General features: G+C 46.5%; 1 protein-coding gene across 1 annotated transcript in view; it reads left to right on the top strand.

The window, feature by feature from the left end:
- The window catches only part of LOC112989799 (neuronal acetylcholine receptor subunit alpha-7-like), a 65538-nt gene that overhangs the window by 14933 nt on the left and 30203 nt on the right, over positions 1 to 20402 (top strand). The window contains exons 2-4 of the mRNA XM_026111151.2: positions 2665 to 2804; positions 18889 to 18933; positions 19935 to 20044. Of these exons, the coding sequence (XP_025966936.1) occupies positions 2665 to 2804; positions 18889 to 18933; positions 19935 to 20044 (295 nt within the window). The remainder of the gene's footprint in view (positions 1 to 2664; positions 2805 to 18888; positions 18934 to 19934; positions 20045 to 20402) is intronic.

Here is a 20402-nt window from a genome sequence, read left to right on the forward strand (position 1 = left end):
GTGTCCAGTTGGACTTTGAATATCTCCAGGGTTGGAGACTACACAACCTCTCTGGACAGCCTGTTCCGCAACTCTCCCCTGAAGTTTTAATGAGATAGCATTTTTTCCTGCTGATTCAAAGCTAATTCTGCAACAAGGGGGACACTGGCTGAAGCTGTGGGTCATAAGAGGCTTTCTGTTACCCAGGGGCCTGCATCAAGCAAGCCTTGCTTGCTAAGGCCCACCAGCAGTTATTTGCAGGTGAAGGCTCTCTCACAACAGACCTAGGCAGGTAGGTCTGGCATTGCTTTTGGGAGACTGACTTCGCAACCTTAAAAATTTGCTTCCAACTTCCAGCCTAGTTTAATATTTCATATCAGGGACCAGTGAGCTCACAGTGCCAGGGACTGAGGGTAGACTTCTGTGGCTGGGGTTGGACAGCTTATCCTGTCACTGCTCCCGAGAGACCCAGGCTTCCCCATCACCAGCAAACACTTCACTTAGCACTCGGAGGTGTAGTGTCACAAAGCATTAGCACAGGCATTAGAGGGATAAAAAGCAGTAATCTCTCTGGAGTAGGAAACACGAAGCATTTGAAGATTGAAAGAAGTTTATAAAAACACAGTTTTGACCTATTACCCATCTCCATTCCTGCTCCAGAGCTACTGCAATGGGGATATAGCAGCCTGATTAGACAAATGAAGCCTTTGCGACACCAACAGCTGCCATGGCAATTTGCCAGGAGACCCCAAAGGCTCCACCACTTCTGGATCTACACAATTTTGTAAACAAAATTAAAGAGCACAGAAACAAATGGTGAAGAGCACCAGCTCAACAGGCTAAGAATATATCAGCTGGGATATATTAACAATTTCAGATACAAGAGGTCACCAAGTAACAGGATCTCATTGCAGAAGAGAGAAGCGAAGAAGGGGTGGAGAACCAGGTGCAAACATCTAGTGCTGGGTTAATTCAGTGCATAAGGTTTAACAGGGCAAGGGGCCCGGTTGCAGCACGGCTGGAGCACACGGCGCAAAGTCAGCTCCCCAGGGTACATACCAAAGGGTTATGCCCAAATCTCCCCGGTCAGCCACGTGCGATGGATAGTTTACTGCAACCTGCCTGCAACCTTACCAGCAGCAGTGGCGACCTCCAGAGCCTGGCAAAGGGCACATTTTGATAGTAAAAGCTGATGTAGACTGTTTGAAAGGGAGGTTAAAGGTGAACATGACATAAGTGCTAAGGAGCACAGGAATGTGACATGGTGCAGGGAGGGGGAGGACAACGTGTTGGCCCAGAGCATGGACCACTTTCCAAAGGACAGTGTGCTGTGACTTTCACTGGTCTCCTTCCCACAGGAGGGCCTTACAAGGGAGGCAGAGGTTTACACACTAAAATTATAACAGAAGACCTAAATAATTTCCTAGCAGGGAAGTTTGCTGCAGCTGATGGAGCAGAGAAACTGTGGCCAGAGCTTGTCTTCAAAGATAGTGAAAACACAGCACACAAAACTGATATGTCAGCAAGGGCCATTGGAGCAGCTCTGTTATGTCTGCTCCTCTGGTTCCCCCTGACCATATAACATTATTCAAAACCAGAAAAGGCCCATGAACATCACATGTTGATGTAACTCACCAAAATAAATAAAAATATCCTCCCTCTTTGCTAACTAGGCACCATCATACTGGACAGCCACAAAGATCCCTCCAGTACCAGGAAAACTGAAGGAAACACTAATTAAAGACATTTATAAACTGGATGATATTATTAGCTTTAAAAAGTGAGGCTGCTGTGATGGAGAGCAGCCTGCTCCAGGCTTGCAGGGTTTGCTGAGCACATCAGGGGACCGGGGAAGGAGGAACTGGTTGTTATAGCTTGTTTGGATTGTAAAAAATTTATTCATCATAACCACTGCTAGAAGAGTCCTAGTGTCACTGTGAAGAGCTCTGCTCAAGTTACAGAAAAGTCACACACAAGACACTAGGAGCTGCAGTGCATAAAAAAGAAAGCTTTGATCCAAAGTAATAATAATACAAAGTGCAGATTTCTTGACAGGGACAGCTCACGGAGTACGTGCTTGTGCTGGCAGGATGAATTTGGCCTCAGTGAACATGCAGCCTCTGAGCCTCACCCTGTTTGGTGCAGCTCTTAGGTAGAGCCCAGGTGGCCACTGCCCAGAGTATCAACACCTGCAACCGTTTTGGGGACAAAACCCTGCTTCCTGAACATGCACAGAGAAGGGCTCTGGGTAATAACAAGACCTGTCAGTGATGCTAGGTAAACATAAGGTATGTTCAGGTAATGACACCAGCTCCGGCTCCTTGGCAGCCGGTCTCTGGGAAGAGCAAATAAGAGCCCTCTGGCCACTTTCCAAGACGGTGCCCTTTGGCTTCAGAGCCTGGTCTCCCTGCACCATCAGCATGAGGGTTCCCAGTGGAGGGGGGCTTTTACTGGGAGTCCAAAAGGCTGTTCCTACATAACACTCAATTGTCCAATTTTTCTGTGTGACTGACACATGACAGAAAAGCTCTGCCAACACCCCATGGGCAGAATTAGAGATCCTTACTTTTCAGGAAACCAGTTTCAAATTAAAAAGACATTAAGAGGGATATTTCAAGCAGACAAACAACATGGACTGTGTGACCATCTGAATGACAGATATTAACTGTCTTTCTTTTCCCTTAGTCTCTCAGCAGGGTGAAAGTCAGAGACGCTTGTACAGAGAGCTGCTGAGAAACTACAATCGCCTTGAACGACCTGTGGTGAACGACTCCCAACCTCTTGTAGTTGAACTTCAGCTCTCCTTGCTGCAGATAATTGACGTGGTAAGTCTCTGGCAGTTCTGTTCTCTATTGCGCCCATTCGGTGTAACAAATCTGATCCCTGGTGTAAGGAACACGCATTTCTTCTTGGCCAGGCTATCAGAGATAAAAGCAGACTGGGCATCCTCCCTAAGAGCTAGAGTACATGCTTTGACACTTTGGAGGAGTGAATATCCTTCTAAATTCAAAGCCATCTCTGCTACAACATGAGCTGCAAGTAGATTAATTATGTAGCTTTTCCATTCATTTTAAACAGAACCCCCCCCCCCAACCATGTCAATAAATTAAAAGCCATGTGTTACTACAAATTATTAATGGCATGTTATTCCCAGAACCATCCAGGATGCAATAACTGGAGACTGCATGCAGTTCTCAGAGCTACCAGCATTGCATTTATACCTTTTCATTAGACATTATAACAGTGTTGTCCTCTTCTTCCATCACATCTTTACCATGCACTGCAGTTGAAGGAGCCTGCCCTGAGACGAGGTTAGGAATCACAAGAGCGTGCATAGAGCAAAATCTGGAGCTACACCTTGACAATTGTCTTGACTGATCCTTCTGCAACATGCTTTTGCAGAACTGATGATCTGACCCATGGAAAATTTTAACATGATGATACACGCCAGGACCTCCTTTTCATCATGAAGAGGATTTTATAGGACATCTCGTTAACTTAGAGAGCACTTCATTCATATATACGCAAAAACCAAGTCAGACCACCTTTACCTGTCAATACAACAAGCTGCTGAACACCTCAGTATTCCTTTCTTTCTCCATCCTACCATTGTGCAGGCAGTGGTGCAGGCTGTTTTCTCACACAGTCTCACTGTCAAGGAGGGAAGAAGGAAGAGACAGAATAAATTTCTAACTTTTGGATAGTTTGAACCCCATTTTACAGAGGTCCCAGAGTTTTAAATTTCCGACAGTCTTTCTGAAAGTCTTTAGGGGACCAGTTGCTCTTCTCAGAGGGGAAAGCCGGCCCATGAAAGTGGAGCTCCCTAGCACTGGGTAGAGATGCCACGTGAGCACGAGCGGCAGGACCAGCTAGTTGTGGTTCTCCTGGCAGCAGGCAACAGCCACTCAGGCAGGACAAGAAGCTTTCTGCTTTGAAATATTAGATATTGCACAGAGCTGGAAGAGAGAGGAGTTCAGTAGTCTTAACTGAAGTCACTAACATTCATGGCAGGAGCTCATAGCCCTCGACTTGAATGAAAGAACAAAGAAATCCCCCAGCCAATTTTAGGTAAATTTCATTGAGTGATTCCAGGGTTAGCAGAGGCATCTCAGCCCAGAAGGTCTTCCTTCAAACTCATTGTGGCATTCTCCTTTTTTGCTGGTATTTTCATGCAGTAATTTGAGGGCTGGGGTAATGTAGAGGGCTTTTTACTGTTAGATATGGGACTATGCGTTTTCAAAGTCAATCTGGAGGAGGAAAGAGCTACATAAAACCCACTTTGGGGGATGCTATGATAGATCTGCAGCTGGGTTTTCATGTTCCCATGCGAAATATTTCCTTTCAACAGACAGCATTTTTTAAGCTCTTTACCTCCTTTACGTCATGGTTGTCTGTTCCAATGAATTAGATTTCTCTTTTCCCTTTTGATGATTCGGAGTAGGAAACAGGTCATCTAAATGGACATATGCACCTGAAACAACGCTTTGCTTCCCTCCATCTCTGCACATATTACAGATGCTAGAAGTTCATCAGCTCAAAGCAGTAATGACTCATTCTAGACTCATGGTCTTGCATACTGCAGTCATGGTGTCTTTAAAAGCCAGCTGGAGTAACCTGGGATGTGTATCTTACGCTATGTAAAAAAAGGTGCCTCTCTCCTCAGGGGAGTGACAGAAAATCCTTTGTATATGGGCTAAACTACAGTTTCTTCCTTCATGCCCTACAATAGTAGTTTAATAAGGAGCCCATATCAGGGACACTTCCAGTCCAGCACAGGTTGTGCAGCATCACCTGAGCTATATGGGCACATTTACAAGGGAAATGTTGTGTCCTGGACAACTGTCTGGTCTGGTGTGGGGCATATTTTGGTTTGAGGCTGACTGAAGGAGAAACCTTCCTCTCTCCTCTGCACAAGGTGTTGCATTGGCTGTTTCTCTTTCTTGCCATCCCAGCAGGTGCACCATGCACCAACTTCAGCAGTGGAAACGTTGTTCAGGACATTAGAGCCAGTGCTGCCGGCAGTCAGTAATCTCTATTAGCTGACAGACTGGGAGGGAAACTAGACAAATTTTCGGACAGACACAGATCTGAAGCAGGAGCAGCAACCTGCAGGCTAAGTGTAGGTTGAACAGAACTTTTCCGGACTTAACTTTATCAGAAACAGGAACAAATAGAGTTATAATGAGGGTAGTTGTTCAGTGTGCAAACAAACTGCTATTGCCTGTCTAGGGAGGCATCTTCTCCAGAACCTAACGGTGTTTCCCAGCACTGCAGGAGGTTGTGTGACCACGGGAATATTTCCTGGTGGGGCCAAGGAGAGTGTTACGTTGCAGCACCATAACAGTGCAGGGTGCTAGGCAAGGTCCCAGCCTGATGGGACTTCATGCACCATGCTCCCTGGGGGAGGAAAAAAGAATGCCACACTGAGGGGAATATGGATATCAAGATCTAAAGAAGACATGATATTGCACAACATTACTGCTGGACTCATGGGAATGCTTTACAAGTACTTGCCATGACAGACATGAAAAAGTGAGGCCTGGACTATTTCCCTGAGAGAGGAAACAACATAAAGAAGAAAAACGTAAAGAAAAAACCAGTCCCCTGCTTACACAGGGGGACTCACTCTTTTCTCTTAACACAAACAATCACTGTTTACTCTTGCCAAGGCTTGAAATCACATCTACCATTCACAAATCTAGGACAGGCTCCATGAAGTGGCTCCATGAAGTCTGTTTCCTAACCATACCTCCTCATAACCTAATCAAATCTAAATTCATCTTCTGCAGCCAACCTGCTGAAAACAGCATTTATGACAATCTAGATTCCCTTTGCTGCATAGAGAGGGAAGATACCTCTGAGGTCCCTGTGGTTTGCTGGATAGTAATAACTAGTGGCATCACCTAAAATATGACCTTCTTTTCTCCCCTCCATTCAAGGCAAATTTCCAAGCATGGCATCCTTAGGTTAGGTTTCCTGCTGGTACCTGCATGTATTTGCCTCCAGGGGTTCCTTTTCTGCTTTTTAGTGCTCAAAGCCAGCCATCACACTTAAAGCTTTGAGGAACATGTTCTCTGCTTGATAGGCCCTAGGCAGATAGGCCCTAGGCAAAAAGGGTAGGTGAATGGCAGGTGAAGGAATTCCTGTCATTAGAGCTAGAATTGTTTCCAAAATTGTCTTAATTCACAACTATAGCCAAGACTGACCTCTCACTTCCAGTGACCTCAGGGAACAAATGAGCAGAAGAGGGGCCAGTATGATCAACTCTGCCAGAATTCCTGTTTCCAATTCATGCTAGATACCATGCTCCAACTCTTGCTGGAGAGGTGTATTTTAGGCAAAGCGTGTGACGGTGTGAGATATTTGCATCCCGTTGACCAGCCTTCATTGCTGCAAGAACTCCTGTCAGATGCACCACATACGAGAGACAGGCCGTTGCAGAAGTGCTGAGGCGTGCTTTTTTCCTCCTGTGCCTTAAGAAAGTATCTAGACAATGATCCTCCTTTTAAACCGAGCAGCACATGGGAACAGAAACACACGGAGCAGAAATGGCTTATCGCAGTCACCCCACAGCAGGGCTCAGTACAGTTTGCCTTATCCTCTAAGCGTAAGGGCAAATTCATCTGGAGCTGTTTCATATGTATGCAGCTGCTGAGGGCTGTTTTCATCTAGGATTTGTCCCCTGCCCTTCCCTTGCTTCGGCAGGGATTTGTCTGGTGGTCCCTCCTGGAGAGTCCCACTGAGCCCTGACAGCCCCGGCAAGTGCAGCACCTCCAAGAGCGCCAGGAATGGGAGTCCTGTTCTTGCTTTGTCCAAGAGCCGAGCCAGGCTGTCAGGCTGGAGTAGTTAAGAAATGAGGCATGACATTTTTCACAGCAAAGGAAAAGCAGGCCATTTTTCCTTGGTTCAATGTGATAGGAGCCTGCTAGGTAGCAACCATTTGTTATCATGAATGATGGCTTGATTGCTCCTGCTGGCATTTGCAGGGGAGCTTATCTGAAAGGGTTTACATCCTTTATGTAGAATCACTAATAAGGAATTAAAAAAATTACAGTTTTTATTTTCCAGCTTTCTTTCTTTTAGGGATATTACTCACTGTTCCCTTTGGGTCGGTGCCTCAATAACCACTGCACCAAAAGCCTTACTGCCCTTGATTCTCTGCAGGAGAAAGTTTGATTAGTTTTCTAGGCCACATGTCTCCCCAAACTGCAAGCTTAAATCTTCAAAGGGAAAAAGAAACCAACCAGCCAACCTACAGAAGAGTATCAAGAATAAAACCCCAGCCTGACTGGAAGTGTATCGCATGTTTTTAAAGACCCCTCTAAATAAAGAGCCTAATTTTAAGAAGATGACTGCACCGTGATGCAGAGAGAATAAATTCCTGAAAAGCCCTTTCCAAAAGCAAACACACCGCTGAGGTTTCCAGTAATTACTGCATTGTCAGTATTGCAGATCACACTCTGACAAGCATGCTCGTTAGCCTGGTGCCCTCACTGCTTGCAGAGTTCAGGGACGAGGGCAATGCCATCTCTGGCCAGCAGAGGTGGTGGCTCCAGGGCTTGCTGTGAGCCCAAGCACAGGTGACATCCGCTGCAGCTCTGGCACCTAGCCCTTCTCCCACGGCACCTCTGCACAGGCTGTGGCTGCTGGTGCCAAGCACCGCTCAGCCAGGCAGAGGATTCGGGCACCAGGTTCCTTGGTGCCACCAGCGGCAGAAGCACCTTGGGTGTGGGAGCTGGGCCTGCTCAGGGGTGAGAAATCTCCAAAGCTGAAAAGTGGTATGGGCAGAAGGGACAGCTGGGAGAGGAAGGGAGAAGTATCAGCCTGACAAAATCATAGCAAAAAGGGGGCTGAGAGGGGGGAAAGGCATCAGCGGATGTCCAAGGGGATGCAAAGAAAAGGCTCCTGCAGGTGAAGGGAGGGCTGCACAGAGCTTACTGCAACTCAGAAAGCCCCTGATCAAACTGAAACTGATCCAGGAAACACGAACCTGCCTGCAGAGACACGGCAGGTGAGAGAAGATTCTTTCATAAACCCTTCCTATTTCTGTCCTCTCTTATCTAGTCCCTTTGAATTCTCTTTGGAAAGATTTATTCCAGTTTATATTCTAATGAAACCTGCTTCTTTGAGCTTGAAAGTCCCTTTGGTCCGCTTTGCTCATGAGATGGAGGAGGCGCAGGCAGATCCACCCCGGAGGTCGGGTTGTGCATCTCCCCTCGCACGGCTTGGTCCGGTAGTGCTCTTCTCTCTGCTCACTCCCCCCGCTGCGCCCGAGCACGTGCCAGGCTGCCCAAGTATGTAACACACCGTGGTTATTCAGGTGCTTTTTTTTGGGAATTTCCTCCTGTTTCAGAGGGAATCATGACTAGGAAAAGGGACAGCAAGTCTCCAGTGGGAAGCCACAAAATACCATGAAAAAAAACCCAAACCCTGCCACCCATGGCACTTCCCACTTCCCACTTCCAGAAGCCAAAAATACATTATTTTACTGTAGCTACAACCCCAAAGCAAATGCTATATCTGGAAAATTCAGCGTGCACTGTTTTGCTTTGATTATACAGTGGGTAACATGATTGTACATCCTACTGAAGGTGGGATTATCCCAAATGTGGTCACATGCTTGTGAACGATCCCATTTAAACTGCAGAACTGGTCGCTATGGTGCATCAAAGCTCTTGAAAGGTTTGGAAAGTGGCAAGACAAACTCACAGAAGAGTTGACTGGGACAATGCGGAGCAAAGATTCGATCTGTCTCCTGAAAACCAGGTCTGTGCATTGCTATATAGGGAATCCAGCAGAAAAGATCTGCACGTACTTGCCCTAAGCACTCAGGTGCAGTCATTACTGTTTTAAGCAGAATACAAGGTAAGCCAGTCTGACCCAGTGCAGCAGCTTTTATCTTCTCTACCGGGAACTTACCAAACTGCTGGGTTTAAGCTTTAGCTGAGACTGTTTCTCCCCAAATCAGAGACTGCAACCTGTCCTTGCAGGATTTTTTTTCTTTTTTCTTTTTTTTTTTTTTTCAGGAAGTGATTAGTGGGGGGACCATTTTTCACAGCAGACAGCTCTCTTCATCAGAGGTGCCTCAGTTTGCCCACTTGGGTTTGCTGGTGATGTGCTGCTCGATTAGCAGGAGCCTCGACCCCAGCCCGGGAGAGCTAGCAAGCAGCAGTCTCTTTGCTGGAGCTTGCATGATTTGAATGAAAATTGCCAACGCCGAGGGCTGCCAGTCAGCAGGCTCTGCTCTGTGGGCTGTGTGCCTACCTTCTCCTCGAAGGCAAGCTTAAGAGAAAGGTAAAAAAGCAGGGGAAGTGCAGGCCGGCCGTGTGGTGTGCACAGCCCTGGTAGCCCCAGATTACCCAGATAATCACTGAGAAATAGAGAGAGGTAGGGGGAGAGTGAGATACAGAAGGGTCATGTTAAATTCAGCTGACTTTGGAAAAAAGCTTGACCTGTTCATCGGAAAATGGATTTATTTGTTATGGAATACATTAATACAGAGCAGGCACTGGGCTCTTTCTTTAAAGAGTGACTGAAGGCGAGAGGTACTGTACTGCTGCTGGGTATGTTTATTTGTAACATTCACCCTCAAAACAATCCTGTTCCCTAGGACACAGGTGTTTTAGGGATGGTGTGGCATGTGAATTGAATGACCAGAAATTTCAAGGGTTAAGTTTTCAGCTCTAATTCTCCATTCTCTTCCTAAACTGGCTTTACAGCAGCTAGGTCACCCTCCTCCCCCCCCGCCGCCCCCTCATCCCTGCATCCTCACGTGTCCGGATCTCTGCACTGGACGTTATGCAGCAAACCCACGTCAACGCACAAGAGGTTCAGAGAAACAAATATAAATATGCCAGTACCCATATGCAGCCATTCACATATTATTCCCAATATAGCATCACTTTTCACTAGATTAAACCATAATCCTTATAGTACATCCTGTACAAATCTTTTCTGCATAGACAACTTCTAAAATGTAAGCTTGACCACTTAACATTGAAACACACAAAGCATATGAAAGAGACAGAACAATGAGAGGATTCTTATTATAGGTATTCTGTATTTTATATATTTATTAAGCATCGATGAGTGGCAGGGAGATAAAAAACGTTTCTCTTTCCAGAAAGTTTTTCTCCACCAGGCATTGCGGTCTCGTCCTGCTATAAAGCAAGAGCAAACTTGCTGAGACCAGAGCAGTGAAACTGATGCAAACTGGAGTAACTGAGATGGGAATCAGGCTGAATATCATTATATATTCTGAAAATCAGTAATTAGTGATCATTAGAAGCAGTTTTTAAAATTCCAACCAGAAAAATTACAGAAGGTTGACGGACCAGTAGATTCATTACAGTTAAATCCCAAACTCTCTCTCCCTCTTGTAACGCTTGCTTACTGTGACCAATTTTGAACTCTGGGAAAAAAATTTAAATCAATTGGCCCCTTCATTAGCATGGAAGCAGCTTGAAAAATGGGAATGCTGGGGCTGACTGAGACATGAGTTATTATTTTGGCTGCCTTCTAAGTGTCAGACATTATTAAAATGTCAGTTCTACTAAGCCAATTAAAAGCACCACACTTGAGCTTGCTAGCACCGTGAAGTTAGGAATCATGGGAATTATGGCTTCCCATCTAGTACTACTTCGCCCACATGCTAACGTGAAGCACTATGGTGAAGGCTTAATTACCTGCCTTTTACCCACTGTGTTTTCCGTCAGCTCCTGCCTGACTCAGGGCAGGGAGCAGATGGGACTCACTTAGTGGGCAAAAATAGGTGGTTTGCCCTGTGTTGTTCAGCATGTCTCTCCAGCTTGGTGGCTCTGGCAGGGAAAGAAACTTGTCCTTCGGAGAAGCACTCAGCTGCTTGACATGCGAGACCCTTTCCACAGACCCCGCCACAAAGGCAGCAGGGTCCTGGAAGCAAGAGACTTCTCTTGGTCATGCCTGACCGTTGCCAAGGGCTCGTGGAAAGCAGCATAGCACAGAGGTGCTGCAAGTGGCCACGTTTCTAAAGCCACTAGTTGTAATAAAGCATTTAAATCAAACTTGTTTGGGAGACCTTGAATCTGGTATTTCTTAGTTTCTTGGTGTCTGGAAGGTTAATATTTAACTCTATATTCTCTGTGCATAGTTTCTGAGACTGTGGCAGTAGTTACTAAGCAAAAACCTTTTCCTTCTCTTTCCATCCCTCATTCCAGCCTTTTTACCTGACCGATCCTAATAGAAAAAAAGCAACGCTCCATTATCAAATTTCAGAGCCTCTAATAGCTACAATGTCTCAATGAAAAGGTCACTGGAATCTTTTAATTTGTACGAAAATATATGTTTCCATTGCTGGATTCACTGAATGTTTTGTGTCGCCCAGAATATCCTGACTCAAAGCACTGGATTCTAGCAAAGTTACAAAACATTGAGGACACCCTCACAGTGGGAAACATTGCAGGGTCCTGAGAGCACACTGTGGCACCGGCCATGGCAGTGGTATCGATAGATCCAGATCTTCCCCATGGTACCACCAGAGCATCACACAGGGATTCAGGAGGTGGCTGTGCCTTCCCTCCCTCCTTCCGCAGTGGATTTTCTCTTGGCATTGAGGAAAGCAAGAGCATTGCCTTGGCAAAGGAAGGGGGTGCCCAGCCATGCATGCACACAGGCAGCAGGGCACGTGTCCTTAAGCTGCTCCTGGTGAAGCTCTCTGTCCTCAGCACCCCAAAAGTCCTCTAGGGTGGCTGAGGGTCTCCTTGCCCTGGCAAAGCTGGGCTGATGAGAGGTGAGCCTAAACCCGTGTTCCCTGCTTGTCTGATGTTCTCAGGATGCCTGCAGGCTTTTGAGAAGTGTTAATAATGCAAGTGAAACACACACCAATCTGATTCAGTGTCAGGGAAGAGACGAGGGCTAAAAAAACGTGATGTTAAAGAATGTTGGAAAGCTGAGGAGAACAAGGAAAAGTCACTTCCACTGGCTCTTTTAGAATAAAAGCCCTGTGAATAACTCTGTTCAGGCTGATCACATTGCTGAAAAAAGCAATGAATAATGAATAACTTGGAATAATGACTTGTGTCTCCTCCTGTTTATTGAAACACCTGCCAACTGTGCTCAAAACACATGGAGGGCTATTTCAGGATGAGACATTCACCCTGGAGAATATACAAACCACCTACACGCTATGTGCAGATGGCTTGGGATTTTAATAGAGGACTGAGTGATTTTGGACTGTGACATAACACCCCTTCCCCAAGGGTGCATGCCAATTCACCCAAGCAGTCGATTAGAGAGCAGCACTGGGCTGGAAAGCCACGTGAGCCCTCTGCCCCGGCTCATGAGGTTTCTTAGAAAAACTTACATGAAGCAGCTGAACAATCTGGTCGCGTCACAGCTCTCCTCAGGACCCTGTACTGATTTGGGGAGGGGGAATCCCTTGAATTTGCAGGTCTTTGGTGAAGGGCTGGAGGCCAAACAGGCTCACAGCCAATGCTGGAGACTATAATGTGCCCTTCACATCAGTCTTGATCTGCAGGCACTGCTGAGCAACTGCACCCTGGAAAAAAACTGGGACTCCTGAGACAGGCACCCACAGCCTTGTGCTGTAGCTGATGGTCATGTCACGTGTGCAGGGAGGAAGCAAGTCTGCATGATATGGCTTTTTTTCACAACATTACCAGCGAAGATTGGGAAGAGCAGGCAAAAAGGGAGATGAGGCAAAAATTTGCAGGCTTGGCAGCCTCTGTGCTCTGACTCCGTGCAGAGGCCAAAGGCAGGTTGTACTGTGTGAATGTGGATCACCCTTAGGTGAAAAGCGCCTATGAGAAATTGCCTACAGCCCTTCATAGCAGGAAAAGCCCAAAGTAACAAAATGAGAAAATAGGGAAGGATCTGGTGTTCAGCCATGAGCTCTTAACTAGACCCCCTTAGCTTGACCAAACCAGCCCCTCCACATCTCTGTCTTGACAGGTACAGAAATGCTCCACAGACACTGGTGGATGTTTGCTTATCCTTTTTATTCCAGTATATCTCTGTATCTTTCCCAGTCCCTTTGCCTGATCTCTAGGCTATCCCCTCTGATTCCCTCCTTCCTCCTGAAGACTCTTTGTTAATGGTAGTGAGATGAAATGCTTTAACATCAGATATCTCTTCAAAGTTGATGCTGCTACAGAAGCATGCATTCCAACTTTTTGACTCTTTCAGAGAGCAAACCTTAAACATATGAGTATTTATATTTAATGAGAGTCCTGAAATATAAAGGCTGTCCAGCTATGCTGACTAACTGTTACCAGGGCAACCCATTTTTTTTTCTGAAGATCTCTAGTTTTGTGGAATGTCAACCATACAATGCATTAAAGCTGAGTCTTCCCTAATTATTTAAATCGTTTGGGCCAGGGCAATGTTTTAGCTAATCAGCTCCAGGCTGTGGCCAGATGGGTGCTTCAGCAAAGGAAAGGTCTGCATGCTGCAGACACAGACTGATCCTACAAGCATTTGAAAGCCTCACCCATTGCTTTTGATTTTCTTGAGCAAAATCCAGCGCAGAGACTAGTGTCTCTGCCAGCAAAACTTTCCAAGAGAAAACCTCCAGGTCAATGCAACCTCTTTCCTGTACAGCAGAAACCTTGAGATATCTCTCCTACATGTTCAGGCACATTGGTAGGGTGAAAAAACAAATAAACAAAAAAGCAAAAGAGAGTAGCCACAGATGGCCTTTGATGACCTCTGATAGTCACCTGTCCAGTCTGGGACTTTTCAGCTGAATATCTTCCAATAAATCAGTGACTAAGTCAGCTTCCAAGGCTATAGCTCTGCAAGAGGGCAAGGATTAATGATGTCGGTCAGTGACCTGTTCACAGGTCCCTTGTTACAGAGATGACACATTACCATATGATGTGACTGCTGAACTGGCAAGGGCTTTGTTTCTTTTTGTGCATGTATTATGGACCCAGATATATAGATCCTGGCCAAGGACAGCCATATTTTCTTTGGACTGCGGCCCTAGCAAGGGGAGAGTCTACTGTCAGAGCCTCGTGCAAAAGGAAGGTGGACCTGTGCATGATGCAAGCTTTGGACTGACAGTAGGGAAGACAGAACAAAACAAAAATATTCACATGTTCCAGCATGTGCACTGGCTTCTCAGCTGGAACAAACCCAATTAAGTTCTCGCTCTCCGTGGGTCAAGGGTGGCTGTAGGAATAGGCAGATGTCCAGGGCAGAGGATTAACTGGGGTGAGGATGGAGATAGAAAGGGGAGGAAATGACCCAGATAAGGAAAGGAAGGATTTAGAGGACAACTGTTGCACTCACTACTGACAACAGCACTAGCTTTTCCAGCTTTTGTAAATACCAGCAGCAAACTGATTCATCTGAGCTGAACATTTACAGCCCGAGGGAACCACCAGGGGACTGCTGGGAAAGCAGCTCTGGGGAGCCTGTTGTCTCCAGTTTCCAGCCTTACCTGGGATCCTGGAGCGGACGGTTGCATGCTGCAGTGAGAGTGGGGGGCGGAGAGGGTCTGCCCAACGCTGAGGGAAGATCATCCTGAAGCAAGGCACGACAGAGGTACACAAAACACACAGTGCTGCGATTAGTCAAGCTCTCTCCTGGGAAGAAAGGTATCCTGATGACCGACCTTAAATCCCTCCACATGAACCCAGGACAGTGAGTAAATCTCCTCCAGTGCTTCCCAAGCTGGCGAATTAACTTTTATGTAGGCAAAGCAGTACCAGCCAGTGACTTCTGGGGCTGGGTAAGACAGATCTGCTTTCAGGGTTGTCTGGAAGTACTTCTGTAAGAGACAGATACAGCCCCCTAAGCTGCCCACATCATGCCCAGGTATCTCAGAGATGCTGACGGCCCACAGCTCCTGGTAAAGAGAGCAGGATTCCTCTGCGGCTCTGAAAAGGACAGGCAGCCAGCCCCCTTCCTTCCAGACCAAACCATTTCTTTACAGGATGCAAAGCTATATGGCTCAGTAAATCACCAAACCTTCAGAAACAAGAAGCTTCATAAACACCTGAACCCTTAGAAGGTCCTTGCACTAAAAGGCAATCGATTTTCTTCTCTGTGAATCTCATATTTACTATCTTCAGCTATGCTAAAGATCTTTAGCACAGTCCACAGACTTGGGAGAGTAAAATTGAAAGTGTGCTTTGCTATTCCTGCAAATCAGGCACTCTGGGCAAACTCAGCTCCTTCGTGGGAAAACTTTTTGCTTCACCTTGAGATAGGAAGGACCCAGAAGGCTGCATCTGTGCTGTCATCTGTGTGTTGATTGGTGCTGAATACAGAAATAACATTTTCTGGGCCTTGCTGTCCGTAAAGCCAACTCCCTTTGAAAGCTCAGCAGCCTGCAGGCAGGAATAAGAATAGACTCTGGATAGCCACAAAAGCAGCCTGAAGTGACATTTCTTTCCCCCCAAGGCTGAGAGAGACGTAAGAAGCCCGAAGCCCTGGTTAGACTTCATGTACTTGCTGACTGCTGTTATTAAAAGGCAAGGCAGAAAGACCACGTAGAGCATGGCTACACTGCAGATAAACCTGTGACAACTCTAATAGAAAAGCTCACCTTCGACTGCAAAGCACACCTGCTTTGATGGGGCTAAGCACAACAGTCCTGTGACAAGGAAACAAAGAGTACCTAAGACAATGTGTTTGAGTTACCTGATACATCCTTTTGCTATGCAGTGGCTGATGAATTGTTTGAAGTGAAAGCTGATTAACAGGGTCCTTAGCCTCCAACTCTGAGCAAGGAGCTCCTAGAAGTGTAATGGGTGAGCAGGTTAGGGCAATAGACTATTTTGTGAACTACAGAAGTCAGTCTTCGGTGTTTTTCTTTGCAGACAGGGAGTCTGTCAAGTATAAAATGGTTGTGTGGGGTAAAAAGGGGGTTTTCCTTGGAAAACAGAGCCATGAGTAAAAGGCTGATGACCAGAGGCCTCTGCACATGCAGGAAAGACATTAGCCTTCCAGGTGTACATTGCAGTTTAATGGATCCCCCTGTGACTCTCAGGTAGCTAATGAAAAGCGGAAGGTCCCCTCCTCCCCTTCCCCATGGGCCACAGTGGAGCTAGGGAGAATCCTTCCTTTTGCAGACCTCAGAGAGAGGAAAGGCCTGAGTGTTACAGCTCCTCTTTTGGGTCACCTGCAGCTCCAGCAAGGCAGGGAGCTAGCTGCCTGGCAGGCAGGCATGCCACAGACAAGCTTCATGCTCATTCAGCAGTACCAGTGATCCAGTGTCCTCCTTGTCAGGGAGTCTGTAATTAAGAGGCTTCCGCAGGCAGCTCTGCTTCATCCATTAGCCTTGGGAGTCTGCAGTCACCCAGTGGTTTCTGCATGGCATGTGCAAGAAGTACACCCAGAAAAGAAAACGCTCATCCAGTGATGGAGCTGAGTGCGAGACAAGGCAGTCTGCTTTTGAGCAGCTCACATCTTCCCTGGTGATTCATGGGTAGCTGCTTTGCATAGCTGCTGTGGGGGTAACGCTGGAGGGGGAGAGAGAGGGGAGGCCATGAATGCAGCTGGAGGTGGCTAGACCAATAATTCTTCCAAAATGAAGAAGGCAAAAGGAGAAGCACTCTTTCTGTTAACCAACAAATACTGCAAAAAGTAATATCATTAAAGGTCAGACCAATCCAAAAACCTAGACTACTTCAGGTCTGTAGCTTACCTTCTGGTTGTGGAGGCCAGGCTTTTTGGATGTTGAGCACTAATGAGGAGTACAGGTGGCATGGACTCCAGGGGAGCAGGAGAGATGGTGGTGTAACATACAGCTTTGCATACAGGACTCTGGCAACCACATGTATGCTTATTTTCTACATGTCTCCAGCAAGCTCAGTTAGCCTCTGCAAGCTCCAGAGAACCAGAAAGAGCCTCTGGAGCTCTTTGTTTCTAGACTCTCAGATCACCTATTGGGTCAAGGAAATATCAGCCAGCTCTAGGAAGACCCTGTCAAAAACAGACGCATACCTTGAGTTGGGGCTGACAGGGGTGGAGCCCACAGATACAACAGGCAGGCTGGTGTCCAACTCCAGTGGGTGTGTGAAGCAGCAGACAGGGCTTGCTGGAGATACTATTGATCAAGACCTAGTCTGGGAGGTGGCTGAGACTTTGATAGCCCTTGACAGATGCCTCTGAACACGACTGCAGAGCGCTTGCATGCCCAGGGAGCTCTGTAGAGTTTAAATATCTGCCAGTCTGCAATGCAACGTCGCCCACCTCAAACGCTGCGGAGGACCAGGTGTTCCTAAGAGCAAACACACACAGACTCAGAGGGCTAGGGCAGCTAGGAACTGGCACGACAGGATTATCACCATATGCCTGGAACGTAACTTCATCAGGTGAAAGCCTGGGCCCAAGGAAGTTGGAAGAGATCTTCCTAAGAAATTCAATAGGCCAGCTGTGTCTTGGTGAAGCTCTCTGCCTGGCAATTCTTACTTTACTCCTGTTACGAGTGTTAGCTGCTGCATCCCATTGGTGACTCTGCTTTTGTGCACTGATATATTTTTGCATTGGAGCCTGAGGTTTGATTGCTGTAGCTCACAGTGTTTACCACAGAGTTTCACAGCAGCTTTATCTGGTGCTAAAACATAACTCTCTGCTCCAGTGATCTCCGTATCTTCCCTGTAACACAACTAACCCCTCTGTTCTCTGCATGGGCTCTGTGTCTGATGCTTCTCTTTGGCTGTAAGGGAATGGGAAGAAAACAATGGAATGTAAAGATTGTCTCTAATTAAAAAAAAGTACGCTTCACAGGGCATGATGGTAGTTTATTTCAATGTATTGGTAGGAAGGGGAGTCAAGTCAGCGTGCAATGGGGTAGTGGTCTGGGGGTGACAGGTAGAAGGTATATCCCTTTGCTGTGGACTAGTGGGTCCCTGCTCTAGTGGTGCCTTCCAACAAGTGCCCAAGAGAGCTGAGCTGAAGCAGAGGGGCAAACTGTCTCTTTTTGGGCCTCTTGGCCAAGAATCTGGTTTTCCCCGAGTATGGCTGCACTGGCCAGGCCTGCCCCAGCTGCAACGTGAAATCCAAGTGTGAGGATCCACTTCCGCCCAGACCGCAGCTCTCTCTGGAGAGAGAGGTGGATCTCACCGCATTAACCACACTGTCCCACCACAGTAACTCGGCCAGGCTGCTCTCTCCATCTCCACTGTTGTGGTCGCTGTCGACCTGCAGGCTGACCGTGACCCAGCCAGGCACCTTTCAGCCCCACAGCCATCCCTGCATCTTCCCCCAAACTACTTTGCGACCGATTAGGTGATGGCTCTTTCATTTCGGGCACCAGTCGGAGCTGCTTCCCTGTAGCCTCCACATGCTGGTGTCTGAACCCATAACACTCCTGCCCTCTACAGAGCCAAGGTGTCTACATGAGCTCCCATCAGACGGTGTTTGTGGTCTGCTGCCATATACCAGCTTTTGCCCAAGGCCAGCCTTTCCTTTTCAGCATAAGTTAAGTTACATAATGCTGAGGCTCTAAAGGAACAGCACCTTCAGCATCCTTTCACTATTGTTCTGCAGCGGCAGCAAAAATAATAGAAACACTCTCCAATTACCGTATGCTGTATGGTACTGGAAATCATCTTGTTTTGCCCACTTAATGAAAAGGAAAATCTTGTACATTTGGTAAGGAGTCTCCAGCAAAATAGCAGCCATTATCTATTATTTTCACTTCTGACGTTGCTCAGTTACAACAAATGCAGGAGGTTTGTAAGTTCTGAGGATCACAGACAGCCATAATTGTCTGGGCCATGTGTCACAATTCAGTGATTTTGCGCTGAGCTCATAGTCTGCTCAGTGGAGTTTGTACACATTTTCTCCAAGAATCAGGGTTTTGAAAGGAACAAAAAAGTAATGTGCCCACCTGTGATAGATTGTATTTTGTGGCTCATCTCTTTTTCTCTTCTCTCCTCTTCCTCCTTTTGTTTAAAGGATGAGAAGAATCAGGTGTTGATCACAAACGCTTGGCTGCAGATGGTGAGTAACCTGTGTCAATAAAGAGAGAAAAATCTCCTTAATAGTAAGTCTGCCGCTGGCCCTGTAGGGTTACAGGTATGGTCCACTCCTGTGGGGGCATGAACTGATCTCTTGAGCAACTTGGGCTCTGTAAAGATGCAGCTCTGTAGAGAAAAGCTTGTGGGAGACTTGAATGACTGAGCTAATTCTACTATGACATTAGCAGCCAAACATTACATCATGCTAATGGGTGCAACAGAACAGTGCTTCTTCCTTAGCTGTCTGCTGGGATTTGCCACAGAAATGAGTTTTCCTACTGCAAAAATCCAGAATTCAGACAATCCTGTAGGACTACGGGATGGTGGGGCTCCTGCCCTGGGAGAGGCTGACTGTGGTTGTAGCACCAGTGACTGTTTCCCTGGTAGCCCTATCACAGAGGTTTGCTGCAAGTCACAAGGTTAGGCACAAAACTTGTACCTGCGCCTTTCTTGAACCAAGTGTGTGTGTTGGGGTGGGGGGGAAGGGGGATCAGAAGCAACCCCTTGAGATACAAAGTCCACTTGCCTGCCTGTCATAGGTGGCTATTAACCCCCCCCCGCCGCCCATTCCCAAATCTTTGTAACAAATTAAATTATTTCCATCAGAGACTGCCAGACAGTGGTCCATGTACCACTAATGATACCGAAGTTACTTCAAAACAGGTTGGTCCACCAGCCTGCTACCAGAGTTTCTGCCGATCCATCAAGAAAAGGTTTGAAATGTCTGTATTCAGGTCTTAGGGTGGAGGGGTTAGAACAGTAAATTACAGTATGATAGCACACAACATCCAGTCATCACATTGTGAATTCTTCAGGATATATGCCAGCCTTCTTTAATTATCAAAGCCTGTCACTTTAAGCTATGTAACTATTATCACATTACTGCATTACTATTGCTAATAGCCACTCTGTTACCCCAATAGTCCAAATAGGTTAGAAGATTTTTCCCAGCTCATATAATCTGATACGTGTATTTTCCAACAGTACTGGGTTGATGTTTACCTGTCTTGGGACCAGTATGAATACCCAGGGGTGCAGAACTTGCGATTTCCAGCTGATCAGATTTGGGTGCCAGATATTCTTCTGTATAACAGGTAAGCAGGGTATGTGACAGCCAGCAGAAACGTGGAGGCTGGAAATCAGTTATGCTTCACTAATACTCTGGGGCTTTTGCTACCTGGGGATTTTGCCTCCTTCTCTTGAAACAATTAAAAGAAAAGAAAACAAGTGCCAGCTAATAGTTTTTTTCTAAAATCCAAACTAAATCTCCTTTGCTATAATTTTGTGAATGTCTTCCTTCCATTTTCACAGTGGATACAGAGAACAAGTAATCCATATTCTTCCTGTAATTACCGTATCTCTCCTGGAAAATTATTATCATGTTTCTGCCTTAGTCTTCCTGCCTGGACTAAACAAGACCAGTTTCTTTGTGCTTCCCCCATCATTCACATT

Source organism: Dromaius novaehollandiae, chromosome Z (assembly GCF_036370855.1).
Source record: "Dromaius novaehollandiae isolate bDroNov1 chromosome Z, bDroNov1.hap1, whole genome shotgun sequence".
Classification (NCBI taxonomy): domain Eukaryota; kingdom Metazoa; phylum Chordata; class Aves; order Casuariiformes; family Dromaiidae; genus Dromaius; species Dromaius novaehollandiae.